Source organism: Oncorhynchus keta, chromosome 19 (assembly GCF_023373465.1).
Source record: "Oncorhynchus keta strain PuntledgeMale-10-30-2019 chromosome 19, Oket_V2, whole genome shotgun sequence".
Lineage (NCBI taxonomy): Eukaryota > Metazoa > Chordata > Actinopteri > Salmoniformes > Salmonidae > Oncorhynchus > Oncorhynchus keta.
The window spans coordinates 28,714,380-28,736,089 of record NC_068439.1 but is presented as its reverse complement, the minus strand read 5'-3'; the positions used below and the strand labels follow the sequence as shown (position 1 = coordinate 28,736,089).

Below are 21,710 nucleotides of genomic sequence, written 5' to 3'. Positions count from 1 at the left end.
ATCAATTCTAAATATCACCATCTTGGCATGGTGGGCTGCTGAAAGAACAGCCACACGCATAGATCTACACACACACACACACACACACACACACACACACACACACACACACACACACACACACACACACACACACACACACACGCAGACAACTAGTGCTAATATGTGATCGCTCGATGCACACGAGCGCTCGGATCAATGAGGGGGACAGGAAATCACAACTCGTCGCCTGTCATACACACACACTCAAAGCGTGAAGTTTAACCAGGTGCAGGCTATATGCTGCTCTGCTCTCAGAATAATGTCAGCAGGATGTTATATCAGCTAGCCCGTCACACCGTTCTCTCCTGCTTTTCACCAGTAAGTGGCTTCGACAGCTGGAGTTGTGATTTGGTATTTGGGGGTATTATTGGGTTAGCATTTCCATAAGCCCATTGCATGCTGGACCACATTTTCATTACTGTGGGTTATTGTATGCACAGATACAGGTGTGTGTGTGTTTGTTCAGCTATAAACCACAGTCCCATCACATCTCAATGTACATTCATTCAGTCAAAACAAACAGACAATCCTAAAGCTTGTTACACAAATGAAACATACAGTATTAAACCTGTATGTCTTCCCATCTCTTCCCCTAAGGCCCATATCATACAATAATTATGAGTTTCCGTGGTAACTAATTCATTCAGGACTCCAATTGAACACAAACAAATGTCAACGTCTACAGATCTAAACAGAATTGGAAATAGAACAAGTACAACTCTCTGACAGAAAGACAAAAGACTGCAAGACAAAGAAAATATTAATTGAATAAGAATTCTTATGCAACAATTTGTTTATTTAAACACACACATGAGCAGGGGGGGATGTTAAGAGAGAGAGAAAACTCAGTAGATCCAGAGAGCCACCTCACCAGCAGAGGAGATCAAAGAGAAAGTAGCAATTAGTGTTGAGGAGAGTAACAGAGAAACACACACACACACCAACATTCCAGAGTTGAGGAGAGAAAAAGGGAGAAACACATGGTGCTAAGGATCAAACAGCACCCTACACAGCAAATAGAGAAACACATGGTGCTAAGGATCAAACAGCACCCTACACAGCAAATAGAGAAACACATGGTGCTAAGGATCAAACAGCACCCTACACAGCAAATAGAGAAACACATGGTGCTAAGGATCAAACAGCACCCTACACAGCAAATAGAGAAACACATGGTGCTAAGGATCAAACAGCACCCTACACAGCAAATAGAGAAACACATGGTGCTAAGGATCAAACAGCACCCTACACAGCAAATAGAGAAACACATGGTGCTAAGGATCAAACAGCACCCTACACAGCAAATAGAGAAACACATGGTGCTAAGGATCAAACAGCACCCTACACAGCAAATAGAGAAACACATGGTGCTAAGGATCAAACAGCACCCTACACAGCAAATAGAGAAACACATGGTGCTAAGGATCAAACAGCACCCTAAACAGCAAATAGAGAAACACATGGTGCTAAGGATCAAACAGCACCCTAAACAGCAAATAGAGAAACTGAAGACAACGATGGGTTGAGGAAACGCCTTGCTGTTCCTGCTGTTAACCAATCCATTCTAACCTTCATGAGTACAGTGGGTGAGAGTCAGAGCAAACATTGGAATCTTGTTTGAACTGGGTAAACTGGGAGACGATGTATGGTTCAACATACATTATGTGTAGTGTGTAGAACATGTGTTCAGTCCAATATGGGTGATATGAGTCATAATACTGCCATGCATCCTTCTGAAAGAGATGTATTTCAACCAGTGTAGACCTGTCCATTACGGCGTTCTTTTGTAATATACTGTGCATTCAGAAAGTATTCAGACCCCATCCCTTTTCCACATGTTGTTATGTTACAGCCTTATGTTACATTCCAAAATTGATTAAATATATTCATTCCCTCATCATTATACACACAATACCCCAGAATGACGAAGTGAAAACAGGTTCTAAAACATCTTTGCAAATGTACTACAAATAAAAACAGAAATACCTTATTAACATAAGTATTCAAACACTTTGCTATGAGACTTGAAATTGAGCTCAGGTCCATCCTGTTTCCATTGATTATCTTTGAGATGTTTCTACAACTTGATTGGAGTCCACCTGTGGTAAATTCAATTGATTGGACATGATTTGGAAATGCACACACCTGTCTATAATGTCCCACAGTTGACAGTGCATGTCAGAGCAAAAACCAAGCCATGAGGTCGAAATAATTGTCCATAGAGCTCCGAGACAGGGTTGTGTCGAGGCACAGATCTGGGGAAGGGTAACAAAACATGTCTGCAGCATTGAAGGTATGCAAGAAGACAATGGCCTCCGCAAGAACATACCTACAATACACAGTGGCCTCATTCTTAAATGGAAGAAATTTGTAACCACCAGGACTTTTCCTAGAGTTGGCCGCCCGGACAAACTGAGCAATCGGGGGAGAAGGGCCTTGGTCAGGGAGGTGACCAAGAACCTGATGGTCACTCTGACAGAACTCCAGAGTTCCTCTGTGGAGATGGGAGAACCTTCCAGAAGGACAACCATCTCTGCAGCACTCCACCAATCAGGCCTTTATGGTAGAGTGGCCGGACAGAAGTCACTCCTCAGTAAAAGGCACATGGCAGCCCGCTTGTAGTTTGCCAAAGGGCACCTAAAGAACTCTCAGACCATGAGAAACAAGATTCTCTGGTCTGATGAAACCAAGCTTGAACTCTTTGGCCTGAATGCATCACATCTGGAGGAAACCTGGCACCATCCCTACGGTGAAGCATGGTGGTGGCAGCATCATGCTGTGGGGATGTTTTCTAGCGGCAGGGACTGGGAGGCTAGTCAGGATCAAGGGAAATATGAATGGAGCAAAGTACAGAGAGAGATCCTTGATGAAAACCTGCTCCAGAGTGCACAGAAGCTCAGACTGGGGCGAGCTTCTGTGCTTCAACACTGGGGCCTCACAAGGGTGCGTTCTCAGCCCTCTCCTGTACTCCCTGTTCACCCATGACTTCGTGGCCATGCATGCCTCCAACTCAATCATCTAGTATGCAGACGACATTACAGAGGTAGGCTTGATTACCAACAAAGACAAGACGGCCTACAGGGAGGAGGTGACAAACTTTTACAGATGCAGATCGAGTGCATCCTGTCGGGCTGTATCACCGCAGTGATATGGTATGGCAACTGCTCTGCCCACAACCGCAAGGCTCTCCAGAGGGTAGTGAGGTCTGCACAACGCATCACCGGGGGCAACCTACCTGCCCTCCAGGACACCAACACCACCCGATGTCACGGGAAGGCCAAAAAGATCATCAAAGACAACAACCACCCGAGCCACTGCCTGTTCACCCCGCTATGATCCAGAAGGCGAGGTCAGTACAGGTGTATAAAAGCTGGGACCGAGAGACTGAAAAACAGCTTCTATCTCAAGGCCATCCGACTGTTAAACAGCCACCACTAACATTGAGTGGCTGCTGCCAACATACTGACTCAAATCTCTAGCCACTTTAATAATAAAAAATTGGATGTAATAAATGTATCACTAGTCACTTTAAACAATGCCACTTTATAAAATGTTTACATACCCTACATTACTCATCTCATATGTATATACTGTACTCTATACCATCTACTGCATCCTGCCTATGCCGTTCGGCCATCGCTCATCCATATATGTATATGTACATATTCTTATTCATTCCTTTAGTGAATGCAGGTGAAAGCTATGATCTCCTATTGATGTCACTTGTTAAATCCACTTCAATCAGTGTTGATGAAGAGGAGGAGACAGGTTAAAGAAGGATTTTCAAGCCTTGAGACAATTGAGACATGGATTGTGTATGTGTGCTATTCAGAGGGAGAATGGGGAAGACAAAAAATGTAAGTGCCTCTGAACGGGGTATGGTAGTAGATGCCAGGCGCACCAGTATGTGTCAAGAACTGCAACTCGGCTGGGTTTTTCACGCTCAACAGTTTCCCGTGTGTATCAAGAAAGATCCACCAACCAAAGGGCATCCAGCCAACTTGACTGTGGGAAGCATTGGAGTCAACATGGGCCAGCATCACTGTTAAACGCTTTTGACACCTTGTAGAGTCAATGAATTAACATAAACACGTTTACCATCTCCTGGTTTCCACACACAGCCTACAAGCCACTGACACAGCCTTTTGGAACATCTACCATTTAAAATGTCTAATAAATCCATTTAATATAGCCTACACCATCATAATAAATCAATTATTTATTTTAGACAGATCTAAAGAGACATGATATGAAGAAAATGTAGTCTATTTCAGAAGAACAGAAGAGCATCATCTGAGTTGTCCTTACGTTAGGTCCTGACCTGCTATGCCATTTGGCTGTGGGCTACACAAGTTCATCTAGCACACAAGATTTTCTTAGAATTCTGTGATATTATTTTATAAGAATACAATTGAACACAGCTGAATAAAATAGAAAGGATATTTCCTCCAAATGATTTGCGGACATGCGGCTATTCTGTGTTGAGAGGTTAACAAATAAATAGGTATTCCTATATGCTTAATTTATATTATTTGTTGGGCTGTAAATCAAATTTTATATACACATACTAGCAGATGTTACTGCAGGTGTATGCTATTTCCTAGTTCCAACAGTGCAGTAAAATCTAACAACACAAAACTAATCACTCCTGATTCCTGCTTAGAAGCAACATTTAAAGTAGGAAGCACCAGTGACTCGGTCTACAAAAAAGTGGTCAGATGAAGCAAATGCTAAACTACAGGACTGTTTTGCTAGCACAGACTGGAATATGTTCCGAGATTCTTCCGATGGCATTGAGGAGTTTACCACATCAGTCACTGGCTTCATCAATAAGTGCATAGAGGAAGTCGTCCCCACAGTGACTGTACATACATACCCCAAACAGAAGCCATGGATTACAGGCAACATTCGCACTGAGCTAAAGGGTAGAGCTGCCGCTTTCAAGGAGAGGGACTCTAACCCGGAACCTTATAAGAAATCCTGCTATGCCCTACGACGACCAATCAAACAGGCAAAGCATCAATACAGGACTAAGATCGAATTGTACTACACCGGCTCCGACGCTTGTCGGATGTTGCAGGGCTTGCAAACAATGAATGACTACAAAGGGAAGCACAGCCGAGAGCTGCCCAGTTACACGAGCCTACCAGAAGAGCTAAAAAACGTCTATGCTCGCTTTGAGGCAAGTAACACTGAAACATGCATAAGAGCATCAGCTGTTCCGGATGACTCTGTGATAAAGCTCTCTGCAGCCGATGTGAGTAAGACCTTTAAACAGGTCAACATTCACTAGGCAGCAGGGCTAGACGAATTACCAGGACGTGTACTCCGAGCATGCGCTGACCAACTGGCAAGTGTCTTCACTGACATTTTCAATCTCTCCCTGTCTGAGTCTGTAATACCAACATGTTTCAAGCAGACCATCATAGTCCCTGTGCCCAAGAACACAAAGTTAACCTGCCTAAATGAGTACCGACCCGTAGCACTCACATGTGTAGCCATGAAATGCTTTGAACGAGAGCTCACAGTCCTCGGGAGCTACCTGTGTCGGCGGCACTGTGGTATTCTCAAAGCGGGCGAAGAAGGTGTACTCGATCATATTCCCAGTCACCTTCCTGTGGTTAAATACGGTGGTTCGCACTTTCAGTTTTGCACGAATGCTGCCATCTATCAACGTTTTTTCATTTGGGTAGGTTTTAATAGTTACAGTGGGAACAACATTGCCTATACACTTCCTGATGAACTCAGTCACCGTGTCAGTGTATACGTCAAATGTTATTCTCAAAGACAACCCAGAACATATCCCAGTCCACGTGATCAAAACAATTTTGAGGCACATGGACTTCGATTGGTCAGACCAGGGTTGAATAGACCTTAGCACGAGTTTCTGCCTATAGGAATGGTGGAGCGTGACCTGATTTGCCAAAGGGAGGGCAGGGGAGGGCCTTGTAGCCTGTCCGGAAGGGAGAGTAACAATGGTCAAGAGATTTTGAAGTACGACTACTACAGGCATTGTGTTGATAGAACTTTGGCAGCGTTTACCTCAGATTTGCTTTGTTATATCAAATCAAATCAAATGTATTTATATAGCCCTTCGTACATCAGCTGATATCTCAAAGTGCTGTACAGAAACCCAGCCAGAAACCCAGCCTAAAACCACAAACAGCAAGCAATGCAGGTGTTGAAGCACGTTGTCTAGGGAAAACTCCCTAGAAAGGCCAAAACCTAGGAAGAAACCTAGAGAGGAACCAGGCTATGAGGGGTGGCCAGTCCTCTACAATAAATAGAGGACTGGCCCAGCTACAATAAATGCAGCCTCGGGATATGCTGCACATCACAAGCTCATTAGCTCTCATGAAGTGTTTGACTTGATTTTTTAACACATTTGAATTGATGTCAGAGTGATTGAAGGGACAATATAATGCTGAGTACCAGGCAGTAAGCAAGTTTGGTAGACTACAAATGACCATCAGTAGCATCAGACTGCAGTTTTGGAGAAGCCTAATTACTGTGACTAAGTGGTAAAGTGGAATTTGACTGCAGTCATGACCGCCAGTGTGGCAGTAATACAGTCACCGCAACAGCCCTAGGTGTTCATAATGTTTTTGGTGTATACAGTTGAAGTCGGACGTTTACATACACTTAGGTTGGAGTCATTAAAACTTGTTTTTCAACCACTCCACAAATGTCTTGTTAACAAACTATAGTTTTGGGAAGTCAGTCAGGACATCTACTTTGTGCATGACACACGTAATTCTTCCAACAACTGTTTACAGACAGATTATTTAACTAATAATTCACTGTATCACTATTCCAGTGGGTCAGAAGTACAGTACGTTGACTGTGCCTTTAAAGAGCTTGGAAAATTCCATAAAATTATGTCATGGCTTTGGAAGCTTCTGTTAGGTAGTTGACATAATTTGAGTCAATTGGAGGTGTATCTGTGGATGTATTTCAAGGCCTACCTTCAAACTCAGTGCCTCTTTGCGTGACATCAAGGGAAAATTCATTAATTAGTACCTGCAAAACCCCAGTCTCAATGTCAACAGTGAAGAGGCGACTCCGGGATGCTGGCCGTCTAGGCAGAGTCTAGTGTCTGTGTTCTTTTGCCAATCTTAATCTTTTATTTTTATTGGCCAGTCTGAGATATGTTTTTTTCTTTGCAACTCTGCCTCGACGGCCAGCATCCCAGAGTCACGTCTTCACTGTTGACGTTGAGACTGGTGTTTCGCGGGTACTATTTAATGAAGCTGCCAGCTGTGGACTTGTGAGGTGTCTGTTTCTCAAACTAGACGCTCTAATGTACTTGTCCTCTTGCTCAGTTGGGCACCGGAGCCTCCCACTCCTCTTTCTATTCTGGTTAGGGCCAGTTTGCACTGTTCTGTGAAGGGAGTAGTACACAGTGTTGCATGAGATCTTCAGTTTCTTGGAAATTTCTCACATGGAATAGCCTTCATTTCTCAAGAATAGACTAACAAGTTTCAGAAGAAAGGTCTTTGTTTCTGGCCATTTTGAGCCTGTAATCGAACCAACAAATGCTGATGCTCCAGATACTCAACAAGTTTAAAGAAGGCTAGTTTTATTGATTCTTTAATCAGCACAATAGTTTTCAGCTGTGCTAACATAATTACAAAATGGTTTTCTAATGATCAATTGGCTTTTTAAAATGATAAACTTGGATTAGCTAACACAAGCCGTTTCCAGCTACAATAGTCACTTACAACATTAACAATGTCTACACGGTATTTCTGATCAATTTGATGCTATTTTATATGAACAAAAAATTGGCTTTTCTTTCAAAAACAAAGACATTTCTAAGTGACCCCAAACTTTTGAACGGTAGTATATATAGATAGTATAATTGAAAATGTCCATACAAGTGTGGTTAATTTGTCTAACTTTTACTGTTTCAAAATTATATTTTTCAAAACAAGCTGCAGTTAACTACTTCTCTGCCATCAGCAGCTCCAGGCATTCGGCTGGCTGCCCAGGCTTGGATTCCATTGCCAGCTATTACATTGCTTGCTATTTGGGGCAACTACAGCACTGATATTGCAGGATTTCATCACATGATTTTCACAGCACAAAGTAAATGGACTGTCCTGGGGCGTTGAAATTAATGCACAGGTCTTGTGGGTCTGCTCTATCAGGTACTGAACAGATGGTGCTAAAGAGTAAATTACAATGAATAATCATGACAGTCATTGGTTGCCTGAGACCTGAACCAGACAGTCACACCCATCAACAGTCAAAGGACAGAGGGATACACCAGTTAAAACATTTGTTGCAGATCTGGTATTTCCAACAACTAAAAAACATGGCTCTGTGCCCAATTTTGAACAATGCCATTAGATGCTAGCTATTGGACACAAGCTACCGGCAAACTAGCATACCAGTATCTAGCTTGCTAGCTTGCCTGCCAATCAAGTCTTACTAAGGTTACTGGCGAGCTCATCATGCTTGTGACATTATGCTAGCTAGCTATCCCCAGTTAGATCATTTGTCTCACTTGTCGCTTGTGTGATTGTTGCGTTTTCCCTGTGCTTATGTCACCGATGCACTCGGGAGCTGGCTGCGCGCTCTTCGTTCTCAAAATATCACTTTTGGTCATCAAAACAGTGGCAGCATGTGCAGCAGTGGTGATTCTATTTTTATATGCAAAAGTGAAATCGGTCTATCAACGCTGTCATTCAAATGCACAGAACACTTTATATATTGCCTCAACGAAACAACCGTTCTGCGTGTGTGGGCCTTGTTGAGTGCGAGACTGTGTTTGTGTCTCTCTGTATCTGTGTCAGAAAACTACAACGAGGATAAAAAAAAAAGTTAGGTTTTGGATACAAAATACTTCAATACAGAAGAAAGGAAGAGGAGGAGGGGAGACGGAAAGAAAAAGGTGGAAATCACAGGGGACGGAACACTATGAACACAGAGATCTAATTAGCATCGCGTCTTCTTGCGTCCTTCTTTTCCTCATCTAACATTTCAATAGCACTTAGTACAAGTACGAGCTTCAAGGATACAGAGAGAAAGTGGAGTTTTTCAGAAGACTAATATTAGCTTGAATTCATGCAGCAGACATTTTTGAGTGATTACTTTATGGAGGAATATGACTAACTATCAGCTAGCAAATCAAAAAGCCACACAAACCGCTGATGCCATTAATTAGTTACAGCTAGTCTATATGCAGGGACTCGGCCCTCTGTGTTTGATGACGTCATTATGCTGGGTCTATCTTTAATCCACTGAAGTACTCGTATATATCAGACCTCGTAGAAAGAACAGAGCTCTTATTAAGCTGGAATCCTTAATGGTGAAACAGCCACGTCCGTTTGTGATATTACAACAACAAAGAGGTCATTTCAAACAACGAACACTGTTTTTTTCCCTCTGACATCATTATACGCGCAGTAGAACAGCAGCATGTGTACTGCCAAAAAACTATTCCCACGATGCACAAAGCTCCCCAGCTCTGCTTCGTCAACAAAGCCAGAAGAATAGCATTAGACCAGGGCAATCAGTCTGTACTCTCTCCTCCAGCAGGAATGCCTCTGTTTATGTGGTCTTTCCGGTGGCCACGCCCGCAAGCATTTGTGCACATACGCAGACACATACATTACCTCCAGTAGGAAGGGTTCTGTCTCTGTAGTTTTGCCCGTGGCGACACACTGGAAGGTGGCATTCTGCCCTGCATTGACCTCCACATCCCCCAGCCGAGAGAAGTGGGGAACCTTGTCTGTTTAGAGAAACAAAGAGAGTGAGAGAGATCCTCTGTGATACTGATGCACTGACAGTTCATTACTATCATATTAATACACACATTAGGAACACAGTCAACACACACAGAGGACGAGGGCATCAGTGCAGCACAGCTCTCCAAGCCTTGCCTGTGGGCTCTGACTTCACAAAGACACTGGCTGCTCGAGCAAACTTAGTTTCCCCTCTCAGAGTTCTGCAGTATGTCAGAAGAATTTCTCTCTCTGTGCACAGACATCAGTGCCTGCAGTACAACTGTAGGCATTGCTCTTATGGAAGTACACATACAGTACACTTCTAAGAACAGCTATCATTTTATTTCGACAGATGAACATTTAGAGTTATTCTGTGTTCTATCCCCTCCTAACAGTTCAGTTGCACTCTTAGGCAACATGTCTCCCCTCGTAAAGACTGAAGGAAAATGTACACTGAAAAACATCATACAAAATAAATTCAGAGAAAAACTCAATGTAGAGACTGTGGTGGTATTCCTGTTGTCTCAATAGCCTAGCTCTTATACTGCCTCACTGTACCAAAGTGCTAGCTAGCTGTAATAACACCTTGTATTGTGTGCTTTGTGTTGCATAGAAATAGAAGAAGCTGGTTAGAACACACTAGTCAAGTAAAAACTTGACAGTATCTGAAATCACAGGGATTTGACTTGATGGATTTACAGTGGCAAGAAAAAGTATGTGAACCCTTTGAAAATACCTGCATTTCTGCATAAAGTGGTCATACAATTTGACTGACTTTCCTCTAGGTCACAACAATAGAGAAAACACACTCTGATTAAACTAATAACACACAAACAAGTCTACGTTTTCATGTCTTTATTGACGGACATTCATTAAACATTCACTGTGCAGGGTGGGAAAAGTATGTGAACCCTTGGATTTAATAACTGGTTGACCCTCCTTTGGCAGCAATAACCTCAACCAAACCTTTTCTGTAGTTGCGAACCAGACCTGCACAATGGTCAGGAGGACATTTGGACCATCCCTCTTTACAAAACTATTTCAGTTCAGAAATATTCTTGGGATGCCTGGTGTGAACTGCTCTCGAGGTCATGCCACAGCATCCCAATCGGGTTGAGGTCAGGACTCCAGAAGGCGTATTTTCTTCTGTTGAAGCCATTCTTAATTTACTTCTGTGTTTTGGGTCATTGTCCTGTTGCATCACCCAACTTCTGTTGAGCTTCAATTGGTGGACAGATAGCCTAACATTCTCCTACAAAATGTCTTGATAAACATGGGCATTCATTTTTCCGTCGATGATAGAAAGCTGTCCAGGCCCTGAGGCAGCAAAGCAGCCCCAAACCATGATGCTCCCTCCACCATACTTCACAGTTGGGATGACGTTTTGATGTTGGTGTGCTGTGCTGTGCTGTGCCTTTTTTCCCCACACATAGTGGTGTGTGTTCCTACCAAAGAACTCAACTGTAGTTTCATCTGTCCACAGAATATTTTGCCAGTAGCGCTGTGGAACATCCAGGTGCACATTTGCAAACTTCAGACGTGCAGCAATGTTGTTTTGGACAGCAGTGTCTTCTTCCGTGGTGTTCTCCCATGAACACCATTCCTGCTTAGTGTTTTGCGTATCGAAGACTAGTCAACAAAGATGTTAGCATGTTCCAGAGATTTCTGTAAGTCTTTAGCTGACACTCTAGGATTCTTCTTAACCTCACTGAGCATTCTGCACTGTGCTCTTGCAGTCATCTTTGCAGGACAACCACTCATTGGGAGAGTAGCAACAGTGCTGAACTTTCTCCATTTATAGACAATTTGTCTTATCATGGACTGATGAACATCAAGGCTTTTAGAGATACTTTTGTAATCCTTTCCAGCTTTATGCAAGTCAACAATTCATAATTCTAGGTGTTCTGAGATCTCTTTTGTTCGAGGCATGGTTCACATCAGGCAATGCTCCTTGTGAATAGCAAACTCAACATGTGTTTTTTACAGGGCAAGGCAGCTCTAACCAACATCTCCAATCTTGTCTCATTGATTGGACTCCAGGTTAGCTGACTCCTGACTCCTATTAGCTTTTGGAAAAGTCATTAGCCTAGGGGTTCACATACTTTTAAATCTATATTCAATATAGACAAGACAAATACAATAATGTGTGTGTTATTAGATTAAGCACACTATGTTTGTCTATTGTTGTGACTTAGATGAAGATCAGATCAAATTTGATGACCAATTTATGCAAAAATCCAGGTAAATGTAAAGGGTTCATATACTTTTTCTTGCAACACACTTGTCAAACTGGAGTTCTTCTAAATTCCTCAAAGATCCTCTAAGAACCTTAGGGTTCTCGGCAATGAAAAACAGCCCCAAAAGGTTCTTCAAAAAACTTGAGCAGTGGGGTTCATCGATGGAACCCCCATTGTTGCTGGAGTTCTTCGGGGAACTTAGCAATTGCAACTGAAAACGCTCGTGCCAAGTATGAATGCGACAACAGTTAAAAAGGTAAGTTGGGTTGATGTTCGGCTCTGAATATGTATCAAAATAATTTATATAATAATATAAAGTACTCATGAATAACGAAGACAATTATGGTCTTCTGTGAATAGCTTCCATAACGTTACTATAGCTTTAGTTCAGATGAATTAACGCAAATATTAGAAAGCCGGGTTTGACCGTTGGCTTTGTATGAGCTACAGTACAGTACGCAGAACTAGGTCCTATCTACGCAGAACTAGGTTTGTATTATTTTCTGAACTATATTCTGGTCCATATATTGTATATCGTTTCCATAAAGCCAACATGACTTTACACTCATTAACGTTAGTTTCCAATCTAGAGCAGTTCTCACTTGTGTGAGAATGAACTAGCTAACGTTAGCTTCGTTGACGTTAGCTAGCTAACTAACTAAGCAACTAACCAATTAACGTAAACTCGCCTTGGTCCGTACAATTGCCCTTATTTTAGCGCCCCAATAACGTAATACTTCCAGATCAACTGTAATGTCAATACCATTGTAAAGCACAATTTCTCCTCTTTCCAACAAAATCAATTACATGTCCTAAACGTTGCACGTTTCTGCATAATTCAAGCAGGCAATGAGCTCCGTCGGGTCGTTTTAAAAATGGTGGGTGGGGAAGCGAAACTAATGTGTGATAGTGAGAAGGAGAGGAGATGTGTGGGAAAACTGCTTTTTTTCACTCGATCTGTCACACTTATCACCTTATCGCCTCTAAAATGTAAATAAAACACCATAAAGATACATATAATGTGTCATTACATACCTATTTGAAGGTTTGTGTCGAATTTGAATGGGGTTTTTAGGGAGGTGCTAAAGTGATCTTAGAAGTAAACAGCGGCTTTGAGAATGATGATCGCATGCAGTGATGACGCAAACAATGACTAGATATCCCCCCTTTACACCCGTCACTGTCCATTTCTTGCTTTTAGAGGATGATAGAAGTACTACACCTGGTGGAGAGAGATTGTAAGACAGAAATAGTTGCTTTATGCGTGCTGTACGTTACGACATGACATGTCAAGATGTAACGGAGGGTCAGTTTTTTCAACTTTTCTCCACTACTATAAAGCCATTACCATGTCGATCAACGCTTGAATAGAAACCGAGTTCACACCCCCGATTTTGACATCAACACAGGCACTACAATCCCATTAGTTTTCTCTGTAGCCTCGTTTGAATGTTGCGGTTGCGCACATTTGTACGAAATGAGGTAAGTTTACGTTAACTAAGGACGGAGACCTATCCAGAAGAGATGTTACAACAATCTGAATCGTCAATTGGGTGCTTCCTCTTTATAGAGCCTGCTACAGCATGCAATACTATTATGAATACTATTATGTCCTTCAGAATCCAAGCACAGTATTGCCACGCAGCAAAATGTTGCGTATAATCTTTCAAGTCAGCCTGATAAAATATTGAACAATGTGTGTACAAAGATAGCTTGAAATGTGATATTAGGCCTGTATGGCAGTACTTTTACTGTTTGGAAGTACTGTATTGGCTAGTACTTTCTCCAATATGTTCTTCTATTTTGCATTCAATTGTATGTCGATGTCATTTATCTTTCAATATCTATTTAATATATATATATTTTAAATGCGTGTAAGACTATTCTTTGACACATTTTCTCTTCCTTTGAAATGTTTATAGGACAGAACATGGACACAATGCAATTGGGATACAAGAAGAAGGTATGTTGTAGGAGAGCTGCATTTGAAGTGTACATTTAACCTACAAAGCAGTCAATACAACTGAAATGTATTAGCATAAAAATCTCCTCGGAAATGAATGAAGTCCACGGAATGGATATAGACGAAAAGATCATTCAAGGACTAACAGAATTAAAGAGACGAGGCAGGGGTGAGGACATCATCCTGCTATTTCCACAGTCCCTGATGGACAAGACAGAAGAGGTACTTGCTCGTATTCCTTCCCTTTCTCTAATGTATAAAGCTACAGTTGTACATATATTCATCTTTTCTTACTTTTCACCTCTCCCCACTCATTTATTGCACATCAGCGGAAATCCATTTCACCATGAAATAACGCTGGCCTTTGATGGGGAGAACATCCACGGCCTAGAGGACGTCCTCATGGGACTTGGGGCTCTACTAGGGCTGGATTTTTTTTCTCCCAGTTAAATTTCCCAAAAATGTCAGAAACACACTTATGTTCTGAAGTTGCTGTGTTCTGGGGATAAGAGAAGTTGGGGTGGTCATAAAGATAGCAAACTTCCTAACCTAACTAAGTGGTTGTTGGCTAACTGGTTGTTGGACACACACACACACACTAAAGCAGAACAATCTGTATTTAGCATCAATATTGTTGTTATTGTTAGTTTACCTATGATTCATTTTAATGTATGTTGTTTTTATTGTACATCATTATTTTTTATTTTTTAAATAAGGTAATGAAAAGCACAATACAAAGTAAATGTATAATTTATTATGGTCTGACATGTCTGCAGAAATCTTGCAATTTTGTAATGTGTTTTGTTTGGTAAATTGTTTTGTAAATATGAATTCACAATTGTGGTGCCACTAAATAAACAATGAATTATTTAAATCAATATTGTTAATATTGTTATTATTATAAAAATATTTGTTTATAATGGAGGGAGGGAGGTAAAAAAAATGAACCCCAAAAGGTTATTTGAGGAACCATTACTTTTTAGAGTGCACTGTAACTAACCTGTACGAGGCCCTATCAAACTGCTTTGAAAGGCTACAATGATCTCAGTGGGTTCTGCCTCAGCTTTACAATGACTATAGTGGTCCTAATTGTCACCCTTCTATAAAAGCTGGCTATTACATACCTGCAGGCTCCTCTGCTTCAGCCTTAACCCTTCCCTTATGTTGTGGGGCAAGTTATTCATCACAAAAATACTATTGAACATATTTTTTTCACCATGACCCTTCATCTAGTCCTCAAGGTAGGGGTAATAACCTTGAAAATTACATTTTAAAAAATACTCTGTACTTGACCATGTACTTGACCTGCAATTTGACCTTGACCTTTGTTCTAGAGACAATGGTCTTCTGTGCAGTAAAGGTCGAACTATGACTATCACAAGGGATGTAAGTATGTTTTCCCTGTGATGTTCAGAGGCCGAGGGACAGGGATCTGGAGGTTGGCTATAAATGAGCTAAAAATGTAATAAATGTCATAAAATGTGATCATTTGATTGATTTATGACTCCTGTATCAAACATTTGACTTTACATTTTTATCAGTTGGGTCTATCAACTCGAGCATATTAAATAGGACATCCTCAGCTACTGGAAATATATTGTGGAAGGTTAAAATAATGTATTTATGATTTTGCTGTACTTACTGTAATGGGTCAAATTTACCCAGAACATCATCCGTGTATAGCGTTTTGGAATGTAAGGGAAGGGTTAAGGTACTTGGGTTAATGCCTACTTGAGATGTTAGATTCAACTTAGTGAAAAGCGTTTGAAATCTTTTTATACTTTTCTGTCTGGCTAATGCATTACATTTACGAAATCATTGAAATACACCCATAATATCTTTCAAAATGTTTCCAGTGATTTACCTTGAGTTGATGCTAGGTCTATACTACGGGCAACAACGGTATTCTCTGGTGAGCTTGTAAGTACAGTAGGAAGTGAAGAGGAAAAGGCTGTCAGGCTGAAACACTAGTAGCACAGAAACAAAAAGTGGTACTCTTTCAATGGGGAACGACTTTAAAATAACAGACTGTATGTATTATGATGGTCATTTCCCGAACAAGAAAAAGAGAGAGAAGATGGGAAAAGGGGAGGAGAGGAAGAGAGAGACACTCCTCCGTACACATGACACTCCTATCATGAGTCTCCATGGAAACGGAGACTCTTTTTTTTCTCTTTGGCTCCAATAAGCGCAGGGAGGGACGAGCTGCAGCTAAATTGATTTCTGCACGTAGTTGGTCGTCTTTCAGCAAACACACACACAATCCCAGCCTTGGCACTACTGTTTAATGGAGAATCAATATAGTTCCATGGGCATATGTTAAACCTTTAAAACACACCAAGGAGTAAGAACGGTAAGTAAAGTTTCACACCACATAATGGCCCCTATCTGTTTAGTAGGTTATTATGCAGGTAAATCACATTCTTATATCCAAAGGAACACTTCAATTTGACAGCGATTGCATTTGACCGTAACACGTGTTTGGAATAATGAGGGTGACTCTGGAGAAAATAACAGAAATGTCAAGCGTGTTGTCATGTGAATATAAGAGAGACTCGATTTGTATTTCCTGCGGGCCAAACAAGTTATTTCCGCTGCCTTAGGGGGCATCGTGCCAGCTTGGAGTGTGTGTGTGTTTAAGAGGTTCTGTGGAGGGCCAGGCAGCCGCAGCATCTGCTAATGAGATTGTTGATTATTTAATAGGGACGGACGGGGGCCAGGGAGGTGCCATCTGCATCAGGGCTAAGACATACCCATCATACACACACATTATTCACACACAGAGGGCCCTGGCAACCACTCCAAATCAGCAAGGGGTCGAAAATCCCATGGAAATGCGGACTTTCAGGTGACAGAGGCTAAGTGTTAAAAGTTTAAGATGAGTTGAGCTTATCTCTGGTTGTTTTGAAGAGGGTCATAGAGAGAGAGAGCGAAAGAGAGAAAAAAAACTGGATGTTTTTTTGTTTGTTTTTTTAAAGTTGTTTTTTAAATATTTTTTACAGGCGGTAAAAGCTGTCTGAATTTCCTCAGCTCATAAATGCCCTCCATTATCATACATTAACATTTCCTCCCGGCCTGCAGTTTCTGCTTTTCACTGAGGATTATCCCTTTACAGAGAGCCAAGACATGGGCCATCTTGGCTCGAGATCAACCGCTAGTGTTCATTACGGGTCTGGCTGGCTTGATGTTCCCTAAAGTCTACAGGGGTCAGTGGTTGTCAGTGGAAACTGACATGGCCTCAGCACCCCTCCTATACACTCTGTCACACATTGTCACTCCTATACACTGTCACACACCAAATTGCATCCTACAGTGGTTCTTCCTTTAAAAGTTGCGTCGTACTGCAGCACAGCTTGCGGGCTGCCGCAGAATTCTATGGCACATTATTTAAGTGTCAGCCATTGTTGCCATTAATGCTAGTTAGCACTAGTTTGACCACCAGAGGGCATATTTGAAAACCATTTGACTGTTTTTAATGTTGGCTGTACTAGATAATTGAAAACATTTTTTCAATATGGGATTGATTTGAAGAAATGTGGCATTATTAATTTGATTAATATTATGGTGATTCTATTCCAAGAAAAACCTCAGTGTTTCCGTTAGGAAAATATGGCTCTGTGCAACGTGACTGGTCAAGTGACTGCAAGTGAAGAGCAAAATAATCCTAACATTTCCACACCCTAATTGTAGGCTAATGGAGATTCAGTGAAAATGAAAATCGAATTGATTTATCAAGACCCGTCCCCGTGCGAAACGGTGCTGAAATAGTTGACCACACACGGGTAGGCTATTGCTTCAAATCCTATTAGAACAATTGGATGACTTTGGGTGTTTTAGTAAGCAACAACTTGTTGCCTTCATTAGCCTACTCTATTCCAATATTTATGTCATTCAGTGATATTTATTCACATAGTAATTCATTATGGATCCATCCAGATAATGGTTAGAAAACAATGCATTTGGTGGACATTTGGTGGACATTTGGTAGTTCAAGAAGAGTTTATTTACCAAATAGACTAAAGTAAAAAAATGTTTTTAAAAAGTAACATAATAAGAATAACGAGGCTATTTGCAGGGGGTACCGATACTGAGTCAGTGTGCAGGGCAACAGGTTAGTTGAGGTCATCTGTACATGTAGGTAGGGGTGAAGTGACCACACATAGATAATAAACAACGAGTAACAGCAGTGTACAAAAGGGAGGGGATCAACGTAAATAGTCCGGTGGCAATTTTAAAAATTGTTCAGCATTCTTATGGCTTGAGGGTAGAAGCTGTTGAGGAGACTTTTGGTCCTAGTCTTGACGCTCCGGTACCGCTTGCCGTGTGGTAGCAGAGAAAACAGTCTATAATTTCGGTGACTGGAGTCTCTGACAATTTTATGGGCTTTCCTCTGACACGCCTATTATATAGGTCCTGGATGACAGGAAGTTTGGCCCCAGTGATGTACTGGGCTGTTCACACTACCCTCTGTAGCGCCTTACGGTCAGATGCCGAGCAGTTGCTATACCAGGCGGTGATGCAACCGGCCAGGATGTTCTCGATGGTGAAGCTGTAAAACCTTTTGAGGATCTGGGGACCCATGCCAAATCTTTTCAGTCTCCTGTAGGGGAAAAGGTTTTGTTGTGCCTTCTTTACTACTGTCTTGGTATGTTTGGACCATGATAGTTTGTTGGTGATGTGGACACTCTCGACCCGCTCCACTACAGCCCCGTTGATGTTAATTGGGGCCTGTTCGGCCCGCCTTTTCCTGTAGTCCACGATCAGCTCCTTTGTCTTGCTCACATTGAGGGAGAGGTTGTTGTCCTGACACCATACAGCCAGTTCTCTGACCTCCTCCCTATAGGCCATCTCATCGTTGTAGGTGATCAGACCTACCACTGTTGTGTTGTCAGCAAACTTAATAATAGTGTTGGAGTCATGTTTGGCCACGCAGTTATAGGTGAACAGGGAGTACAGGAGAGGATTAAGTTGACACCCGTTAGGGGCTCCAGCTCTGTGTGGAGCTCTTACCACCTGGGGGCGGCCCATCAGGAAGTCCAGGATGCAGTTGCAGAGGGAGGTGTTTAGTCCCTGAGTCCTTAGCTTAGTGATGCGCTTCGTGGGCACTATGGTGTTAACCTCTTACTCCTACCCGATACGCAGGCGTCCCATCTAGACATCAGTAAATGCAAATGCACTACGCTAAATGCTAATAGCACTCGTTAAAACTCAAACGTTCATTAAAATACACATGCAGGGTACTGAATTACATCTACACTCGTTGTGAATCCAGGCAACAAGTCAGATTTTTTAAATGTTTTTCGGCGAAAGCATGAGAAGCTATTATCTGATAGCATGTAACACCCCAAAAGACCCGCAGGGGACGTAAACAAATTAATTAGCATAGTCAGCGCTACACAAAACGCACAAATAAAATATAAAACATTCATTACCTTTGACCATCTTCTTTGTTGGCACTCCTAGATGTCCCATAAACATCACTATTGGGCCTTTTTTTTCGATTAAATCGGTCCATATGTAGCCTAGATATCGATCTATGAAGACTGTGATCAAGGAAAAAAATAGCGTTTTATAACGTAACGTCATTTTTTAAAATTAAAAAAGTTGACGATAAACTTTCACAAAACACTTTGAAATACTTTTGTAATGCAACTTTAGGTATTAGTAAACGTTAATAAGCGATCAAATTGATCACGAGGCGATGTATATTCTATAGCTGTACGTCTGGAAATAATGTCCGGGTAAATCTCAACCAAAGTATCCGGTCGGAGACCGGAAGAAAGGCGCTACCTTGTGTCGGTTTGACCAAGAAACAAATCGTAGGCAAATGACAAGACTGTTGACATCTTGTGGAAGCTGTAGGTATTGCAACCTCGGCCCCATTTAATGTGGTTCACATTCAACAATGGGTTCTAGTGGCGCATGGATATATTTTCACATTTTCAGTGATCAGATTTTCCTGGGCTTTTCGATGAAACGCACGTTCTGTTATAGTCACAGCCGTGTTTTAACCAGTTTTATAAACGTCTGAGTGTTTTCTATCCACACATACTAATCATATGCATATACTATATTCCTGGCATGAGTAGCAGGGCGCTGAAATGTTGCGCGATTTTTAACAGAATGTTCGAAAAAGTAGGGGGTAGGAGTAACAGGTTAAATGCTGCGCTTCGTGGGCACTATGGTGTTAAATGCTGAGCTGTAGTCAAAAGAACAGCATTCTCACATAGGTGTTCCTTTTGTCCAGGTGAGAAAGAGCAGTGTGGAGCGCGATTGAGATTGTGTCATCTGTGGATCTGTTGGGGCGGTATGCAAATTGGAGTGGGTCTAGGGTGTTGTTGATGTGAGCCATGACCAGCCTTTCAAAGCACTTCATGGCTACTGACGTGAGTGCTATAGGGCGGTAATCCTTTAGGAAGGTTACCTTGGGCACAGGGGACTATGGTAATCTACTTGAAATATGTAGGTATTACGGACACGGTCAGGGAAAGGTTGAAAATATCAGTGAAGACACTTGACAGTTGGTCTGCGCATACTTTGAGTACACGTCCTGGTAATCAGCGGCCCAGCGGCTTTCTGAACATTGACCTGATTAAAGGTTTTGTTCACATCGGCTACCGAGAGCGTTATCAAACAGTCATCCAGAATAGCTGGTCATCAAGTCATCATCAAGAGATACACTGGACTGTATGTCAGAGAGGTGTTTCTGTGTCTATTGTCATGCTAATAGCCCTTGTGAAAAACAAGTGTTTAAAAACAGGTTGTTATCTAATATCTAAGGGGCTTTTATATAACTATAATAATCTTTGAGTAACAGATCAGCTCTCGGAACTCATTAAGAATTGGCTTCTATCTTCAATATAATCATTAATTCAAAAGGTTAAACCCTAAGGTTTTAGGCCTGCAGTAGGTTATAAGAATCCATGCCTTCTGGGAATGTTAAAAAGTCCAAAAGTTATGGGTAGAGTCAGAATTTTGTCTGTCAGAAGTATTAAAATCAACCAATGTCAGCCTTTCAATCTTTTAATTATCCAAATGTTTAAAGTGTGTGTGGGCGACGGGGAGAGAATGCATTTGACTGTTTTTATATTGGCCATCAATCAAAAACACAGCATCTACAGTGGTAGAAATGTTATTAATTTGACATTTTTTAATATAATTTCAAAATGCATATGTTTATTAGGCTACTGTGCAGTGTCTTTAAATACAATGTCCCCCCTACCCTCTTTGACAAGAGTCTATTGTCCTGCTAATAGCCCATCGTGGGTGGATGGCTTCTTTTCTATTCCAATGTATTCAATTAATGTATTAATTACAGTCATTTACCATTCTCATTTCATATTCAAGTCCTCTGGTGATTACAGTCCTAACCCTTCCCAACTATTTTGCAATCTATATGGCACAGCTTGATAAAGGTTCCAATTTATAACATTTTTTAAAAACAATTAGCATATTTTAGTTTAACCACAATATTTGTTGTATTATTTGTTCTGTCTTTTCTGATGGATTAAACTGACATTGCAACCAACTTTCTATGGCTTGTTTCAAATAATAACGATATTTTGGAGATTATTTCATTTTCACATTTCCAAAAGTGAGCGGATGTAATCTGAATAAAGGGAAAAAGGCCATTCTTGAACATGGGGTGAGAGAATAGGCCTTTTTCATTTTGTCTGGCTTACCATTCCAAATCAAATGTCCTATTTTTTGATCATATTTAAACAGGTGTAGGCAAAA

At 41.4% G+C, this 21,710-nt stretch overlaps 1 protein-coding gene across 13 annotated transcripts in view; it reads right to left on the bottom strand.

Moving 5' to 3' along the window:
• LOC118397665 (receptor-type tyrosine-protein phosphatase U-like) overlaps window positions 1-21,710 on the bottom strand; it is a 315,780-nt gene that overhangs the window by 92,722 nt on the left and 201,348 nt on the right. For all 13 annotated transcript variants that reach the window (XM_052470163.1, XM_052470150.1, XM_052470152.1 and 10 more), the window contains exon 5: window positions 9,663-9,778. In XM_052470163.1, the coding sequence (XP_052326123.1) occupies window positions 9,663-9,778 (116 nt within the window). The remainder of the gene's footprint in view (window positions 1-9,662; window positions 9,779-21,710) is intronic.